We start from the raw sequence: 20,311 nt of genomic DNA, 5'->3' as shown, positions 1-20,311 counted from the left end.
TTTTCTCTTTCTTTGGCTAGTTTATATATATATATCTTTCACTGACTTCAGCATATAATCTATTATAAGGATCACGAAAAGTAGAAGTCTTGGTATCACTAAAAGCAGAAGGCTTTCAAGTTACTAAATAATGAAAATCAATTTTTCCTTGCTCATATGAAAGACACAACTAAGGAGGTGGGTGGTTAAACGATATTCAAGTGATAAAGGAATAGTCATAAGTTTTTCTGGATAAGTTACTTGTACTACCATCAATGAGGGAGAGATTTTAACATTGGAGTTTTTGTCAGCTTCCGAGTCAAAATCTAAAGTATCATATTGAATGATAATTAAGGAATTATAAGAATTGAAGATTCAATTATTGGAACTATCAGATGGAAATATTTATTAGACCTAATACATCACATTTGAGGAAAAGGAATGTTTTTAGTTTTTAAACAAGAATGATTGGAGTTCTAGAATGTGTATTGCGCATAAAATTTAAATAAACTTACAGTTAATAAGTATCCATTACTAATAATTAATGATCTTTTTTATCAGTTAAAAGTAGCTTCTATATTTTTCAAGATTAATATATGATCAAGCTATCATTAGCTGAGGATTTAAAAAAAAAGAAAACAAATGCAACATTCAGTACTTGATATGGATATCAAATGTTCCAGCAATTTTAATGGATATAATGAACATGGTTTTTTGACCATTTCTTAATCTATTTGTAATAACATTTATATATGATATTTTGGTTCATTCAAATAATAAAAAATGTCTGAAACATTTACCATCTGATGATTTGGTTAGGAGAGTAGATGTTTTAGATTCAACTTATGTTAAAAAAGGTAGAGGTAAAGGGTAGAGGTAGACTTGTGCATATTTTTTAAAAAATGATCTTAATTTATTAGAATTAAAAAGAGGTAGACTTGTGCATATTGTTTAAAAAATGATCTTAATTTATTAGAATTAAAAAAAATATATGACACTCAATAGGACGTAATGGAGAAAAAATGTAACCGACCCCACTTAGTGGGATAAAGGCTTGTTTTTGTTGTTGTTTATGTAAATAATACAATCATTCAAATCATATACATGTCCTTTTACAAGCTTTAAAAAATATAAGTTATATACAAATGTCTCTAAATGTGAATTTCGGCTAAGAAACATTACATTTATTAGATATGTAATTATTAGAGAGGGTATATCAATAGATCAAAATAAAGTCAAAGCAATTACTAATTGGCCAAGGCTGACTAAAATTTCAAAAATTAATGCAGGGCGCTAAAAGGCATTGTGAAAGTTGAAAACTTCCCCATAATCAAATGAAGTTCAAATTTATTGTGATGCATTATTAAGGGGTCTAGCACGTGTTTTCAAGCAACATAAGAAAATCATTATTTAACCATCCAGGCAATTAAATAATTATGAATGAAATAATTTTACACATGAATTAAAGTTGACAACATTGTTTGCACTCAAAATTTAGAGGCACTACTTATATGACATCATATGTGAAATTTTTATTGATCACCAAATTTGAAAAATATATTTATTTAAAAATATTAGAATTTTACACAAAGATGTGGCTAGAATTTACTAAGGATTACATTTTGGATAATAATATTATTCGAAAAAGACAAACATTGCAGACGCACTAACAAGAAAAACTTCAGAAATATTAAATTAGTTAATAACTGAGCAAAAGGATATAGGTAAGCAATGATTATAGTGATTGATTGCAATGATAAAAATGTTGTTCAATTGAATTAATTGACAAAACAATTTATCTTAAAGAAAGGAACGCTAGATTTATTGAGCAAAGATATTACTATTTAAGAAATCCTAACTCAAGCACGGGAGAGCAATATAGAGGAATACATGATAGATGAAAATCAATTGCTAAAATAAAAGAGCAAGATTTATGTTCTAAATAATATAAATCTAATGAAGAAAATTTTAGGAGTGCATTTGTCTCACTGTACACAACTTACATGAAACAATAAAATATATCAGGAACTAAAAAAAAATACTTTGGTGGTCGGGACTAAAAAGAAGTGCTGCAAACTTATTATTAAATGTCCTATGCTAGTTAGTCAAAAAACATCAAAGACAAGATGGCCAGTTACAATCATTATTAATATCAGAGAGGAGGAAAGAGATAGCAATGGATTTTATGATTGGATTGTCTAGATTAAAAAAAAGATGTGATGCTATATAGGTCATAATAGATAGATTAACTAAGTCCATGCATTTCTTGCCAAATAGATGGGCATATTTTGTTGAAAAATCAATAAATTTGAATGTAAATGGTATTGTACGATTGCAGGAAGCACCAAAGTCACCGTTTCATATAGAGATGACATTTATATCTGAGTTATGAAGGAAAATTTAAAAAAGCTATGGATACATGTTTGAGTTTCAATACTGCATTTCATCATTAAATAGAAGATCAATTAAAAAAGATATTTCAAATAGTAGAGAATTTACTTAATTTATGTATTCTTGATTTTAGTGGAGGAGGGAAGTCATATATTATTAATTGAATTTGCAAATATCAACAATTTTTTAGTAAGCATTGGAATGCCTTCATATGGAACTTTTCATGGAAGGAAATGTAGGACACCATTATATTGGGCTAAAATGAGAGAGAATTATTGGTGCAGATTCAATAAGGATTCCTATAGTACAAAAATGGAAATATAAGCCGCAAAACTAGTTGTCTGGACTAGTTCAAATCCATTTATTTTGACTGTGAACTGCATTAAGCAAGATAGGTTTAACAACCCCCAGGAAATAATTAGCAAAAGTAAAATATGGAATCAAATGTATTCAGATAGGGTTCCCAGATCTTTTCCAAAAATAAAATGTTGTTCACCAACTTTGAATGATGGAAATTTCAGCATGTGTATATTTGTAAGATAAATATCAGTATTATGTCTTCAACTAAAGCAAATAGACATGAATAGATCTAACCATGTATAAAGAATACGCTCCAATGACTTCTGAACTTGTTCATGCTGGAAGAAGGTTACATCAGGAACAGTTCTTGGACAATCAACAGCAATCTAAACAACAAAAATACAGCAAAGACAAAAAGAAAGAATAATTCCAGAATGAAAACAGGTTTAGCAAACGAACAAGGCATGATGGTTGGTTAAAAGGGAGAAAAAAACCTGGCGAAGCATGCTGATTTCATCATCTGAACGTTCTGAATCAGGAATGTCATAGAACTGAGCAACTGAATCAAGGTATTCCAGTCGTTTCCTTGACAAAACCCCCTGTCTTCTATCTGAATTAGGTGGTGCATATCCCTGTTGTCAGCTAATATCTGAATTTCAGGCATGCAGCATATGATTTATAATCATGCAAGCATAACAGGTAAGTCATGAAATTCCATATTAACAGCTGCTGCAGTGTGATCTAACCCTGACGGTCAAAATTGTGCCAAAAAATGAAATAAAGCAATTGTTGCTCTACAGTTTCTGTGCAGGGTTCAATAGCAGTTTTTAAAAGAAGGAAAGAATTAGAGACCACAAGGTAGAAGAATATAATAAGCATCCATGTATCTTATCTTCTCAAGGCAACACATGATTAGGAGAAGCAAGGAAGCTCTCGAGAAGAAAAGCTTTAGAGTTTCTTCAGAAAACTAGTACAGATTCAGATTGACTAACGCCAATCATTACTAGGAAGACTCGTTGATAAGTGGCCATGCTCAAATTCACCATATATTGATAAGCATGCCAAAAATTTTGTTCTTAAATTTAAGAAAATAAACTTATTGTGAACTCGTACTCACATAATAAAGATGAAAAGATAAATTTTCCTTACCAGCTTATGAGCGACCACTATCTAGGTCAACTTAATCCTTTTCAATTATTATATTTTTTTAAACAATTACTTAAATTTAATAGAGCAACAAACTGAAAAACGCAATAGTGGAAGATCTAAAGAGTCATCCCATTTTACTTTACCAGATCCAACAGAAAATAATATTCCTCAACGGAAGGATTATGTGAAAATCAGTAAGAAAAATAAATAAAAATTAACAGACTAAAGAGCAGTAGGTTCAAAGTTGTCATGAAGCCTTCACTGAATGATAGTTTACAAAATATTTTCAAATGCAACAAACTATTGGTGTTTACCCAAATATGATTTGGGTTAAAGTCGAGGAGATGAAATGAACTCTCGAGGAATCAGGTACAGGGCATTAAAAGTCACTTGCCCAAGCACAAAAGGCACTGCCCCACCATGAAGGCACTCCATAGGGGACTCGAAAGAAAAATGTTATTGAGAAGCGGCAACTTCATTTCTTCAGTGAAACATTTAGAACACTTACTAAGGCAACAATCTACGTGCACTAAGTATATCCACATCATGTAATTGGATATATCATGAATTATTTTATTAAATTAGAATATAATCTCTCATATAGCGCCCAAAAATAATATAAACATAAGGTCAAAAGGTACAACGATAAATTTCCTAGTGTGAAACAATAAAACATTTCAATTTTTTTTCATTTCAGCTCTCTTTACATTTCTCTCTTCTTTCTCTTAGCCGAATATTCTGTCCAGATCTCGTGGGACTTGTAAATATCACTACAAATAGATTTGAATCCAACAATTGGCATAAATTGTGACAAGCTTCTACCATGATTTATCGTACTACAAATTGAAAATTATAAGAGAAAAAAAAGCTAAGCCATAAAAAACTTTCTGAACTTCTTCGAGACTACAAATGTTTGTAATCTCTATTGGATGATGCTCAGTTTATGAATATAAAAAAAAATAAACGGATTTTACAGTAAATAAGAAATTACAGCATAGATTTTTCAAAATTTGGCGGGGAACAATACTTCAAGTGATAAAGCACATAAGGAAAGGTCCAAATGTAAAGCTCACAAGGTCTTTCACATGTTGAAAATAATCTAAGAAGGTGAAAAGAGATTTTTTTTTAATACATGTAATAATCAAAGACAAGAAAGGACAAGAATGAGCTTGCCAAAGAGACTTTTGAGGGTCATTTGAACTTGATTTTTTTAAGACTCTTTTAAATCAAGATCAGTTAGCAAACAAAACTTCGCAATATCTCTAAACTACCGGCAAAGGACCATGGATGCAAGCCATTGACAGACTAAAGCCAAAATTCAGAGGTTGCTGAGAAAATCAATTTGAAGCAAAACGATTATTTACAATTAATGACCGTTTTATTTCATCTCTAGTTATGTCACAAAAGCAAAATCTAAAAAGTAGAATTTACCTTAATTCTTAAAACGTTATACAAAAGAACAAATATAGAAAGAAGTATTGCTTGCCATCCCCACCACAAAAATAGTAGTGTGCAATAAAAAATCTTTATTTTGTCCTCGGCAATTGCAAACTGTCTCAATGAAGATGTAATCATGAAATCATTCGTAAATTGAGTCCACTCTTGAAATTTTTATTTATGACTCCAGTGAATTAGCTTATCATCCCTACACTATTTTTCAGAAGGTAAAGATATAATTATGCTCAAGTTAATTAAAAAGAAGCAGGAAAAGAAGTATATATAGAAGAATATTGTAATTAAGGAATACTGTTCTGTAATGATCGAAATGACAACATTCAAATTCATGCAACAAAAGGTCTATCTTATGATTCCTTCAATGTATACTGATTTTATAATACTTAGAACAATGTATAATACCAAGAAAAATACCAAGAAAAAAACCTACCAAGAAAAAAAAAACCTTGAATTGTAAGTTAGGTCTACAGAGTTGCGTTTTGAGACTACTTGATTAATAGAATTCAACGTGTTCTCACAGATTTGATGTAAAATGAACATTTTAAAAAGTGTGAAAAGCTAGATAGATAATTGAAGTTACTGTCTGCAAGGTTTAAATTGATATGCCTAGAAGAAATTTTTGGTTGTCTAGTAACAGCAGTGTATCCCCGAAGATAGAAATGACAGCATTGCCAGAGCCAGAAGAGAAGGCTTGGCGCCACGGAAACCAAGTGATAAATTAATAGAAAATTCTGATTTCAACAAAAAAAATACAAAATACCAAATCTAAATGAAATAACTAAAATAAATCATAAATTGCCAGAAGAGAAGGCTTGGCGCCATGGAAACCAAGTGATAAATTAATAGAAAAGTCTAATTTCAATAAAAAAAAAAATACAAAATATCAAATCTAAATGAAATAACTAAAATAAATCATAAATACAATCATTTATACACCCATTCAACTAGGCATAATAAACATGTCGATAAAAGAGTAACAAAAAAGGCCCTTGTTTGGAAGTCTAGCAGCCATGTTAGAAAATATAGGACACAAAAACATCTTTAGCATTATCAAGATATGTAGTATGATTATTTAAAAAAAAGTGCCCGAGAAAAACCATGCAATATATATAATCATCAAAGTAACACCAAAAAAAATTCTGTAGTCACATGGTAACTGCAACAATGGTAAAACAAACTTAATTTGTGATGGAGTAAGAAAAAATTTAGAAAGTTTAGGCACAACTTGTCACTCCATCTATAGAGGTTGGAAAGTTAAAGGAATGGCCAAAGACACCTCAAATACAGTAACATCATATAACAAAATATCATGCTCAATTTTTGGGTCAAGCTCATCTATGGGAATAGAAAATCACATGCACATTATCTTCCACTTTGTCAACGAAATCATCAACAAGGAGGAGTAGGTAATGGGTTTGCTGAAGCTAGTGCAGCATTAAAACTCGTGGGGTTGGACAAACATGTGAAATGAGTTTGTCAAGTTTTCTCAACTCTTCACAGCATTTGAAAAGGGTTTCGAGGAGGCTTGAAATATACTTCATAAGTTGAAATATGATAAGATTTAGGACAAATATATGCATAACCTACATAGACATATAAACATGATTGATGCATCCTCAACTTCATTATCCAAAAGTTTCAAGCAATATTTTGTCCATCTAAATCATATTCAGAATAAACCCTCAACAAAAAAAATGTCGAAATGATCCCTGGCTCGAAGTTTCCAGCAATATTTTGTCCAACCCCAGATCTAAATCATATTCAAAATAAATCCTCAACAAAAAAAATGTCGAAATGATCCCTGGCTCTTTACAAATGATCATTCTAATACTCGATTCTATAAAAACATCAAATTAATCCCCAGATTTTTTTAATACGTGCTGAAATAGCACTAGACTCATTTAAAAAGAGGTGTTTTTCAACCCCATTAAAAGATTCTAATGACTAAATTGAAAGTTTAGACTTTGAGACTAAAATAGGCCCATGTAAATAGTCAAAGGACCGTTTTTGGCACTTTTCTCTATTCCTCAAAAAAGAAAATCATGACTTTTATTAAATAGATCAATAGAATAATAATATTGATAGTATAGTGAACCTTGAGAATTTTTTGACTTCACAAACATGCTTTGCATGTATTTTCCTCAAATATACCATGCATCATGAACAATTAAATTGCATAGGTTGTATCAAAGGTATGATACTAAACAAAAACAATTCTAGAATTTGAGATTAATGTTTGATAAAAATTTAATGTACACCAATTGATTTGTTGAAAAAATGAACTGGTGAACAAGCGAAGAGGGATAGAAGCATGGGATGGTTTTGCAGAGATAAGGTCAAAATAAGTATGGTTGTGATCAAATACTAGGAAAGACAAGGAGTGCACACAAGTGAATGCACAGGATTTGTGGTGAATCACGTAAGAGCAAAACTAATTGGGTTTTGTATGACACGTGATAGGAATGGCATGTAAGATGCAGATTGCAAGAGTACAGAGGAATGTGAGTGTAGAGTTTAGGTATTATAGCGATGCACAATATATGATGCAAAATAGTGTGAAGATAAAGCAGCTTTAGGAGAAGTACATGTGGGGTAACCTCGCGAAGGGGTATCAAGTTGCAAAATTTAACACTAAATAATGTATGGTCTAGGAGCAACAAATAAGAAGAGTATTAAGGGAGAGAGATTACAAGAAGAATCAACTTTCATTCATTAAACCACTGATCTCATTATAAGAAGTTGGAATCCATATTTAAGAAAAAATAGTTACTAACGAAAAGATTGAAATTTAATTTAATGAAATCCTTTTGAAAAGTTCAAATTAAAACTTAATATTATATGAATAAATAATTAATTTTAAATTTAATTTAAAAAAATCCATAAATACTAATTTAGATGAAACTATTGAAATTAAACCTAACTTAGCGGAAGTATGTGGTTGAATAGCTAAGCTCAAGCCTAAGTTATTTGATTATAGCTTTACGTACGTCAAACATAAAACTCTATTGACAAGTAGAAACTGCAGAAGTATGGACACATATTCCTTTGTCTTATTTGTGAATGTAGCATATGCCTGCCTCAACTATGAATGTAGGTTTGGTTCAATGCGCAATCTAAAAATTGTTGTCTAAAGTTATTAGTTTCCCACCATAAGAAGTAGAAACTATAAGCAAAAACAAGAGTTCCCATGCATAACAAACCTATTGCCTATTGCTAAATCAAGAGTAAATAAATTCAAGGCACAATCATTAACAGGTAAATGTACCAAAAACTGTCAACATAAGATTCTTACCAGAAGCAGTCTCCAAACATGAGGTCGCATGTAAGGTGGTACACCACTCCATGCTAATTCACGTAACTTCTCTGTGGCATCAACAAAAAGGTAAAATGTCAGTCTTCTGGTTCAAGCTAATGTGAGAATCTATTGATGAAAAGGTATCAGAAAACCAATGGTAAAGGAAGTACTATAATCAGAAATACAACAAATTGTATGTACCCTAGAAATGTTTAAAATCAAGTAGTTACCACTTTTATGAAAAAGATTCTTGTACATATTGCTTCATCAAAAATACAGAAATCCTATTTGGTACTGCTTCATAAAGAAATAAAAAATTCTAAATCAGAATTCAAAGCCCTAGGGATGAAAGCCTTCGTGTTTATACCATTTAAAGACATGACATCAAAAAGTGATCTATTTACACTTATTTATCTATTTTTTTGGTTGATTTATATTTGTTTTCTTAATTTAATAATTAAAAACATGTCAATGATGATTGTTGAATGAGGGACGTCCCGCCGTTTATTTCATAGCATAAGTTAGTACATATGATTTGACATGATTTTCGTATTCATTCAATTTAAGTTAAATTCCACAAAGGAGTGAATTGGCTGCAGTAAAGTGCTTGTAAGATGGCTATTTTGATTTTGTAGCTTTCGTGGCACAAATCAATTTATCTATTTTTTCGTTCTTTCGTGGCACAAATCAATTTGGATTCATTTTGGGCATGTCTACTTTGGAAGCTATACATTTATTGAGAGGTTCGATGGAGAGGTATGGAGATAGTAAGGAGAATCTACATATGATTTTTGTTGATTTAGAAAAAGCTTATGATCAAGTTCCAAGCGATGAACTTTGGAGAGTTCTAGAAGAGAAATGTGTTGATATTGCTTATATTGAAGTCATTAAAAATATGCATACTAGAGTTGATACTTGTGTTCAAACACAAGGAGGATTGACCAAGTAGTTTCCTATTTCAATTGAATTACATCAGGGATCAACTTTAAACCCATATCTTTTGCTTTGGTTATGAATGTTCCTATGAAACATTTACAGGAGGGTGTAATTTAGTGTACGATTTTCGATGATGACATCCTTCTTGTAGATAAGACTAAAGAAAGAGAGAGAATTTGGGAAAATTTTGAATTAACAGAGGTAAACTTTAAAGTCTATATGGCTTTTTTTTAGTAAATCTAAAACTGAACACAAGGAATGCAATTTTAGTAGTAGCAGATCTAGTGGCGAGATTATAATAATGGATGCCAAATGATTTTTTTATGTAAAAACTTACTATTTCATTCAACATACGTGTTTAAATATGTGTTACAATGTTTAACAAATAAACCCAATAAAACTCTCTAATTACAATAACTCACAACACTCTAATTACACATAACTCACAATACTATTAATTCAAAATTTGAGAAAATTTTGAATTAACAGAGGTAAACTTGAAATTCTATAAGGCTTTTTTTAGTAAATCTAAAACCGAACACAAGGAATGCAATTTTAGTAGTAGCAGATCTAGTGGCAAGATTATAATAATGGATGTCAAATGATTTTTTTATGTGAAAACTTACTATTTCATTAAACATACGTGTTTAAATATGTGTTACAATGTTTAACAAATAAACCCAATAAAACTCTCTAATTACAATAACTCACAACACACTAATTACACATAGCTCACAACACTCCCCCTCAAGATGGGTGAAAGATATTCACTAAGACCATCTTGTCATATAATCTAGCTAACTCCACTGAACTAAGTCCTTTAGTGAGTAAGTCAGTCACCTGCTCTCCATTAGTTATATGACTTAGTTTCAACAATCTGTTATCCAGCTTCTCCTTATAAATAGCCTGGGCTCGTAGACAATATAGAATTTCATAAAAGATTGGCTCAAAACATGCATTAACCCAAAAACAAACATTAAATGTCAAAACATATCTCAAAAGAGCTTTTTGGCATCAATTCACGTTTCCAAAATCACCAATTTAACATTTCCTCCTTATCACCTCCGACAATAATTTTCTTCACGATTTTGTGCTAAAATATTTTTAAAAGCTCGCAAAATCAATTACCAAACTTCTAGCACAAAATAAGCGCCTTTGACGACTGTCGGAAATGAGAAAAGCACTAAAAACGAGGCAAATGTCAAAATAAATTTGAGATGAAGGAAATGAAGGTCTCAAGTGACATGAAAGAGGGATTCATGCTTGCAGAAATCAAGTCGCCGCCCTAAAATCCCGAGTTACAGCTTCTCTGTGTCGTCCGATTCGCTGCTACTCCCGCCCTTGCACTGCAGCAAGGGTCGCAGCTCGCTAATGCCTGCATGAAAGAAACAGAGAGGGGGCGTGCGAGAAAGAGGGGGGATTGCGAGAAAGAGCAATTCTGAAGGAGAAAATCAAAACTGGAACTCACGATTCAACGGAACAAAGGGATTGAAAGGCATGAGAGGTGGGCAACAGTAGCAGAGAATTAAGGATTTAATTAATTAGGATAATTATGATTTATTAAGTTAAATAAATATATAACTTCCGAATTTTATATTTCTCAATCCATTCATAATTAACTTATGGTGTTTTATATGGAATTGATCGATTTCATGTGTAGAATTTAATAATATTATTTCAATTGAATTCCAAGAGATGTAAAATTTGGGAAAGTTTTCAAATCTGCCAAATTTTACATGGTTTCTTGAAATTTGGGCGTTACACCCCCAAATTTAAACTTCTCTACACTCTCTTCCTCCACTCGAATCCGGGAGATAAAACCAGTTATCCAGACCTCTGCCAGCTCCATCCGAAGTGTTGCCCCCTCTATCCGGAGAATCGCCATGTCCGCTTGAAGGACAGTCAGTTCTTCCTTCAGGTTTGTTATGGCAACCTCCCTCTACAAACTAACTTTCTAGACAGAGTCCACCATTTCGTCTATCCAGATAGCCAGCGACTCTGATGATCCTCGTCAACCATCGGCCTCCCTCTTAATGTCCGCAGGGCAGATAAGTGGTTGAGTGCGCCTCCGCCATGGGCCGGAACAGAATGCCCCTCGACCGCCTATAGAGCAGAGGGATGGTCGGCTTCCATTATAAATGAGTCGATAATCTACACGATCTCCTCAGCAAGAATAATCAAATTTCAGAAAAAAAAAGAACAAAACTATTGAGTAAAAGAAAATTGGGTTTTCTCGTACCAATGATTCGTTCTATCTCAAACGATCGGAGGCACTCACCAACAAGCGGTTGAACAACCGACTGGATGGCCTCACCAAATAAAGGAAAGGGAGGCGCACCTTCACGCGGTTGGACCTGGGTCTCCGCAACCACCTAGACCGGTTGCTGAGCCGGCCGCTCCAATAATGCCAACATCAAGGAAAGGGAGGCGCACCTTCACGCGGTTGGACCTGGGTCTCCGCAACCACCTAGACCGGTTGCTGAGCCGGCCGCTCCAGTAATGTGCACATCAACCCTACTCCCTGTCTCACGATGGAGCAGTATCGAGTCAAATGACCCGACCGCTTCCTCCACTCTTTATTTCTTCTGAATCACTCGCTTAAGCAACTTCCCCTCTAGACAGCTTCCTCCTACCAACCTTTTGAGCTAACAAGTCAATAAATAAGTCAATTATTACATTTAGGTCTTTTATTCTTATCGTAGTTGTCGCTTTCAAGTAATAAGAGAATCAGAGAACTAAATATGTACATCAAAATTATGAACGCATGAATCTCAAGGAAATTCAACGAGTCTCGTTTATGAACACTAAAGGCAATGTATCGGGATAATCAAAAGACAAAAATGCCGAGTGTCATTTCGCTCGGTCGGAACTATGAGCCGAGCGAACGGAAGCACAACCATACTAAAGAGTAGAAGACACCTAACCCAAGGGACAATCGCTCGTAACCAACTCCCTCGGAAGATTCTGAAATTCTTCATAAAGATGGTCGAAGGGCACCCTGTGGCGCACGTATCTGATCCTCTAAGAATGCTCCTTGTCCAAGGATAACAGCTCGTCATATTACGATGATACACCATCTGCCTAAAGGTCTAAGTTCACTTTAACGATACGATAACCTCTGCTCAAAATTCCATTGAAAAGGCTGATCGATGACCTCTCAGCCGATCGAAGGTATGCAGCTGACCGAATGACAAGATTAAAGGGTCATTAAATGCCCCTCTTCAAGTTGTTATGATTACAAAACGGTGATGATGTCAGTTATGAATATGAAAGGGTCCTAGAGTCGATTACAAACACGAAAATATGTAATAATGACTTGTAATGTCCTTATTAAAATAGGGATAAACATGTAATTTTACTATATATCAATAAAGAATTACTCAATTTACTCTCTCAAAACTTATGTTAATGTGCAATCTGTTTTCTCTCTCAATCTCTCCTTTATATTCCTCTTGTTCGTCTAACGCTCTATGCCTTGGGTGTTATCCACAGGACATATTTAGATTCAACAAAAAGTAAGCCTAAATATCTAGTTATTGAGTATGTAGCTTATGGGAAGCTATCCTCACTTTATAATGCTTTTGTATTTAATATTGATAATGTACAGATTCCTAAATCCATTCATGAAGCTCTCAAAGTTCCAGAATAGGGGAAAATTGTTAAAGAGGGATTTAAGTATAAAAGCATAATGACAATAGATTCTTATTAAACTTCCTCGGGATAAGAGGTCAAATAGATGCAAATGTGTATTCAATATCAACTATAGAGCTGGTGGTGACATTGAGAGACTCAAAGCTAACTGATTACAAAAGGTTTCGCTAAAGCCTATGGGATTGACTATGAGGAGACATTTGCACCTGTTGTCAAACTAAACACTATCAGAGTTCTCCTCTCAGTAATAGTTAATAAGAAGTTGGGATTGCATAAACTAGACATAAAAAATATCTTCCTAAATAGGGATCTTGAAGAGAAGTGCACATGTAGATATTATCAGGACTTGAGAATAATTCCAACAAATATCTAATATGCAAACTCAACAAGTTCCTCTCAGTTTTAAGCAATCTGCAAGGGCATGATTTTAAAGGTTTACTAAAACTATGAGATCTAATAGATATTTTCAAAGTCAAGCTGATCATATATTGTTCATAAAACACATTATATGAGGTAAGATTATCGCACTAACAGTATATGTAAATGATATGATTCTTACTGATGATAATGAAAAAAATTCTTAGAATCAAAGAAAAGCTTGCCGCTAAGTTTGAAATAAATAAAAAAATAAAAAAAACAAAGAATCATGATACATTTTCTAGGTATGAATGTAACAAGGTCCAAAAAAGGTATTGTTAGATCACTAAGGAAATAAACCTAGATTTGCTAAATGAGATAAAAATGATTGAATACAAATACTCCAATAGGTCCCAACAAGAAGTCTAATAAGAGAAAAAATTACATCTATGGATAAGGAAAGATATCAAAAATTGATAGGAAAACTCATCTACCTGTCACATACTAGGCCAGATATTGCATACTCTGTTAGTATTGTTAGTCAACATATGAATAAACTAAATAAAGAGTATTTTGCTTGGTGTACAGAATCATAAGATTTTTCAAAAAAAACTCCTGGTTATGAATTAATTTTTTAGAGAGCCAAAAGCAGAGAGATAAAAGTCTACATTGAAACAAATTAGGCTAAGAAATTCACTGATAGAAGGTTCTCCACAGATTATTGCTCCTATGTATAGGAAAATTGGTCACATGAAGAAATAACAAACAAATTATTGTCCCTAGAAACATTGTAAAATCAGAGTATACCTTACGAATCTATGAAGAGATCTGGATTTAGAAATTGTTCCAGGAATTGAGTACCTCTAATAGACCTATACAAATATTTATTGTTCCAAGAATTGAGTACCTCTAATAGACCTATACAAATATTTTATCAGGTCAAGCAACTATATGTTTTGTCGAGAACCACGTGCATCATTACACGACTAAAAATATTGACATTGATATGCAATTTATCACAAAAGTTAATGATGGAATTATACAGCTAAGTTATGCCCCGCAAGTTGTCGGTGTCTTCACCAAAACTCTTCCTTTAAGCAACTTCTCAAAGTTCAAGAATAAACTTGGTCTCTACAACATCTACAACCCAACTTGCGGAGGAATGTGGAAATCTAGGAGGATCAGCCTCCTTTTCATAGTCCGCCCAAACCGACCATCCAAGGAATGATGGATAGATTAATTGGAGACAATTTGAGAAACGCCTAGATTAATTTTTATTGCCTTCCTACTTATGTTTATTTCAGAATTATTTCCTTTCCATATTTATGATAGATGTATTTGGTAAGATTGTAAATCACAAAGGACCGATTTCCTATGTGTGTAGCCTTATGGTTGAAGATCGGTAATGAGAATTAAGTGAGTATTCCCTCCCACGTTTTCTTTCTTCAGCAATTGATCGTTATGTAGTGTGTCTTAGGTTATGGATTTCTATGATTCTAAATGATGTGATGAATGAAATTCAAGCACTTAAAAGTTAGAATTCAAATGTTAAAGACAATCAATGAAATAGTTACTTGGAAAACTTTTGATGCAAATAAGAGTAATAAAAACAACACAAATAGTAATTAAAATAAACCCAGTAAAATCCACAGTAAATTAAGGAGTATAAGATCAAACTTCAATCAAGAAACATGTTGATATCATAAAAACCCATTTGTAGCATTTTTTTACTAAAATTAATCACGCTTGAAAAAATAATCACAGAACATGAAGTTAAAAAAAAAATATAAGAGGTCACCAATAAAAAAATATTGAGGAATCTACCCCTGAGATAAGTAATCATACTTGGACGACACACTAAAAACTCAGTATCCAACAAGCACACAAGATTGATATAAACCAAATATTTTAGCAAGCAAAAATTATTTTAAAAATGCCTCAGTAAATGAACAATGCGACAATGTCAATTGTTTTGAATTCTTCAAAACATTGAAATTTTGAGCACCCAATCTCAACAACTACGATAGATAAAAATCATAACATTGCCAACCACATTCATAAGCAAATATGCTATTGCAAACCAAACATAAGTTATAACATTCAACAACAGCTAACCTCTAACAAGAACAGATAGACAAAAGAACTAGACAAACAAGAAAACAAAAATAACGGAAATGATCATTAGGATAAATATACCCATTATGTAACCAAATGAAACTTCAATAAAGTAAGCGAAAACAAAGCTTAATAATGGTACCAACTTTATGATTTTGAAGGCTCATGATCAAGAAGGAACTGGCTCCAACACAGCAACGCATCTTGGAAGCACCAAACAATAATCAAATGACCCGAGGATAGAGACAAACCAATGAAAAAACCAAAATGAACCAACTAAAAATAGGCACAACAAAGAACAAAACTCGTTCTCCCTAGCAACTATCATCAATCAAATATATGGTTACAAAATGTATTGAAAAATTATAAAAATAAAATAAGTAAAATGTAAAGAAATAATTAAATCAATGGATTACAAATTTCCTCATTTCAATGGGCAATACTTGCACTTTCAACAAGTGCAAACCTTTAAATTTCCACAAAATCTACCTGACATTAAAAAATTTGGCTCCAACGAAATTAGCATTTATTATTTACCAAACAAATTATGACATAATGTTTTGTGCTTTGTGCAATATAATCTTAATGATAAAATATAAGTCTGTCATGATAATGCACAAGGTATCTCTATAAACTTCATTAACTATGGCTCTTGGAATAAAATGGGCAACATTTATTGGCATAATGCAAGATGTGTATTCAAAAGTAGAAGATTAAAGGGAAAGCAAAACCACTGCATAAAAAGTAAAGTCATGAAATTAAGCCTTCATCCCAATGTGTTGAATAACATTAGCTGATCCTGCCTTCCTAATAGTTAATTTTTTAAAGGTTATTATTGGAACCTCTCAAACATAATTAGCAATTCAAGTTAAACATCTGCTCAAAAGAATTGGTAGGATTGTACACAATCTCATCTCATCCAATTCTACATTCCAAGAGTTACGGTTTCTACAACTCTTTAAACTTTAAAATCTTAGTTTCTCCCTGCATCCAAAATTGATTTATACTTAAATTACTTCAACTTTGTCCAGTGATTATTTACATAACAAAGTTTTGCATGCATCATAGAGAATACATAAAAAATGTTCTGCATGCTAAATTAAATATCCTTTTTTGCACATAAGAAAACTTCTACGCTCACCGCACACCAAGCATTAAATTAGAATGAAATTCCATCACATTTTTGCATTTAGCTTTTTTAGCGTCAATGTGAATAGTCTTATGTAAAAATCAATTCCAACTTTATATCATCTAAAAATCAAGATGAAATTACAGCAGACAGAAGGCAATATCCATGTAAAATTATGTAGTAATCCTAAGTTGTGTTGTACATAAATGTAGTTAGTCTACCAAACGAGATGAATGAGAAGCTCTACAATTACATCATGAAGTAATGGAAATGGAAATTTCATCAAAAGTTTCTGCAAGCAAAATTACTGCATAAATTTTAGAAAGAAACAATTTTTAAGACAAAATTTACGCTAAGCAACAGTTTTGCTATCTAAATAGACTAATTCGATGCATCAGGTAAAGACCATGATGCATGACTATATCAAAGATGTGCATCTTCTTAACAAATGACCAGTTACATACAATGCAATACTTAAAAAAAATAATCAAGAATGAATCTAACAAAATGGTCCTCCACAAAACATACCTAGTATTACAGATGGTTTAGACATCTCCTTTGTAAATTTAGCAACTCTTGCAGAATCTGTAGCTCTGGCACCCAAAGAAGATTTCTGGGTATCCATGGTGGCACCTTTCTCATTATCCACTGATGGTAGTTTTGCAATGGGAAGGACGCTACCACCTCCAGAGCTTCCAGAACGCACACCTTCTCTCTGTAGCACATATATTTTCACTTCTTAAGGAAGGCAGCTGAAATGGATGCCTAAGGTTTAATACTCATTCTTTACATAAGTATACCTCAAAAGAATGGGGCACATGTTCACCTTTCTGAAAGTAATTCTCAGCAGAACTTTTTTCATGCTCTGGAGGTCTTGGTGAGAGGCTTTCATTCATGGTCTCTGATTTGCGTGTTACTAAAACTTTACCAGGAAAGCTACGACCTTTTAGCAACCTGGAGTCAAATTAACAAAGTAACAGAAAATATTGAAAGCATTATACATATTAATGCATAAAAAGGCATTCAAAATGATATACATAGAGGAAAACTCATATGTTGTCTGGTAGAAAAGAATATTTAATAGATATTCTAAACTGTATAACCAAAAATTAACTTTAAAGCAAGTTCAAATATTAGTTGCAATAAAAGGAGATGAAAGGGATCTTTAAAGACTGAAAGGAGTTGTAAAAACCCAACTTAATGTGAAATAAAGGCAGATGAGTGCTAAAATTTTCATTAAGCTTTAAAGAATTTAGACAAGCTCATTAAAGAAAAACAAGAAAAATTTTGAAGAATTCTCTAAGTGGCGCCATATATTGTCCTTGAGGTATTGTAGAACAGCCCAATTTAGCCAGCTCAAAACTTCAATAATTTAAGTTCATCCTATGCAACTTCCTGGACAATCAACACCAACTAATTCTCCCCTCAGCAAGGTTTACAATTTTATGACCAAAACGAGAAGAAAGACCATTCAAGAATGCCCATCATGAACTGAAACCAAAACGCCCTAATTTATTTATGTGGCAAACAACTTGTAAACCACTTAATAAAACATATTTTAGGTGATTAGAAGAGTAGCTGCTATGTTCACCAAGATTTAGGAGACTAACCATGATTTTATTCACCCGAACCATGCAACGCTAGGAATTATCATTTCAGCATTTGCCAAAACTAAATCCAAAACTAAATTCTCATAAAACAGCCATATACATACAGTCAGCTCCCAATTTTCCATCTTTATAGGACATGGGCGATAAAACAAAGCTGCAAAAAATCTCCAACTGATTTTAAACTCCCCTTTAGAATATTGTTTCCGCTTCAAAAATAACTTCGAACGCACTTAAAGATCTACAAGGAAACCAAATAAACGGGGATATATCGATGAGGAAGATCTAACCCTTGCACGCTTCTAAGTGTCTGATTGAACCTCCATTCGAGATTGGGACTGGGAGAACCACCACCAGCGGAGCTGCTGCCTCCGCCTCCAGCTTCCCTGTTCCGTTCTTCCTCTCCGCTGCTCGTCATGTTTCCGCAGGGAAAAACAACAGAACCAGTAAATTAGATCATGACGGACGCCTGTAATAATCGACGCTGGATTGAAGCAAACGAAAAACTTCCTTTAGTGTAGCCCCGTTCTCTTTTTCCCCCCCCCGCCCTCTCCCCCCTCTCCCCCTCCCTCCTTCCTTCGTCTGGAATGTTTGAAGTAACTGAAGCTCGTGCCTAAGCGAAATTGTCCGGAGAGTTAGAAAGTAACGAGATTTGAAGACCGAAGGATTAAACTGTGATCAGAGAATTGGGTCGGAGAACCTTTTTAAAACAATATTTATTTATTTATTTCAATTAAAATAGCTAATATTCTTATTATAAAATAACAACAATATTTGTATATAAAGATTTAGTATAAATTGTTTTATGTTAGTATTCCGGGGAAATGTTTTGATGATGTTGATGTACAACCTATTCACGAGATGGTGATTGTATTTAGTCATGTTTATAACCTTTAAATATCTATTAATTCAAAAATAATAATAATTTAGATTTGCATTTATATCATACTACATAATTATGATGTATCTTTATACCAAAAACCTAAACTTTTTTTTTTAAATTGATAACACTTAAATATTTAATAAGATAATAAAAATGTTGCTTTCACTAGCTTTTAAAAGTTGATGTACTTCAATTATCACATTGTGCTATTTTTTTTTTATTTCAATAAAAGCTAGCCATGACTTATTTTTCACACAGAAACAAACATTTAAAAGCCATATACACATTTATATATATAAATAAAATAATAAAAATAATAATATAGGTGTGTGTGGGTGGGCGGGCATGCGTGTGTGTGTGTGTGTGTGTTGTATTATATTTTTATCCCTAGACTCACACTTTAAGAATAGAGCTAGCTAGAAAGGAGGAAGAATTTAGACAAAGGGAGTATAAAATAAATTGTATTAAATCTCTGGATATCTATTCAATAGGAAAAATCATTCATTTAACATTAACTATTCCCCCTTTTAGAAGGGCATTTTTTTTCTATAAAATATGCATATGTAATGATTATACATAAATCCCCTGAAATCTATAATTGCTCAAATTTTTTATATTGTCTTGAGTGTACACTTTATATTATTTTTGGTGTCTTATCTTTAATTGGCATCGTATTGAAATTTTTATCCTCAAACACCCTGTTTTTATCCTCTGACACCCTATTAGGTCACATACATTGTTTAGTTTGTCTCTTAGTTTGAGAACTAGTTTTCAAGGCACTCACCTAGGCCTGCCTCAATTCTCGTTAGCCCATCTTGGCTGCTTTTGGTCATACATATTGAATTCCTTGATTGTCTTATCACTTAGAAAGTTATGCTGCAAAATATTAAGAAATGAGTAGATTGAATAAAAATATAATTTAACCATTATTTATGACATAACTATTTCTTGATGTTTGAACACTTGGTTCCTTTATAAAATAAGATGGTTGGATCCTAATAGATATATATATATATAGTGTGTAAATTTGTGAAAGGTTGGAATGACCAACTTTACTGAACCAC

The 20,311-nt window shown here is 32.7% G+C and overlaps 1 protein-coding gene across 1 annotated transcript in view; it reads right to left on the bottom strand.

The window, feature by feature from the left end:
- The window catches only part of LOC110029392 (GTPase-activating protein gyp1), a 23,692-nt gene extending 4,757 nt beyond the window's left edge, over window positions 1-18,935 (bottom strand). Inside the window, exons 1-6 of the mRNA XM_020731666.1 lie at window positions 18,655-18,935; window positions 17,558-17,711; window positions 17,286-17,472; window positions 8,567-8,637; window positions 3,165-3,302; window positions 2,965-3,056 (exon numbers count right to left, since the gene is read on the bottom strand). Of these exons, the coding sequence (XP_020587325.1) occupies window positions 2,965-3,056; window positions 3,165-3,302; window positions 8,567-8,637; window positions 17,286-17,472; window positions 17,558-17,711; window positions 18,655-18,782 (770 nt within the window). The 5' untranslated portion in view covers window positions 18,783-18,935. The remainder of the gene's footprint in view (window positions 1-2,964; window positions 3,057-3,164; window positions 3,303-8,566; window positions 8,638-17,285; window positions 17,473-17,557; window positions 17,712-18,654) is intronic.
- Between the last annotated feature and the right edge of the window lie 1,376 nt (window positions 18,936-20,311).

Source organism: Phalaenopsis equestris, unplaced genomic scaffold (genome assembly GCF_001263595.1).
Source record: "Phalaenopsis equestris unplaced genomic scaffold, ASM126359v1 Scaffold000569, whole genome shotgun sequence".
NCBI classification, from domain to species: domain Eukaryota; kingdom Viridiplantae; phylum Streptophyta; class Magnoliopsida; order Asparagales; family Orchidaceae; genus Phalaenopsis; species Phalaenopsis equestris.
The sequence above is the reverse complement of the archived record's forward strand: the minus strand, read 5'-3'. Positions and strand labels throughout refer to the sequence as shown.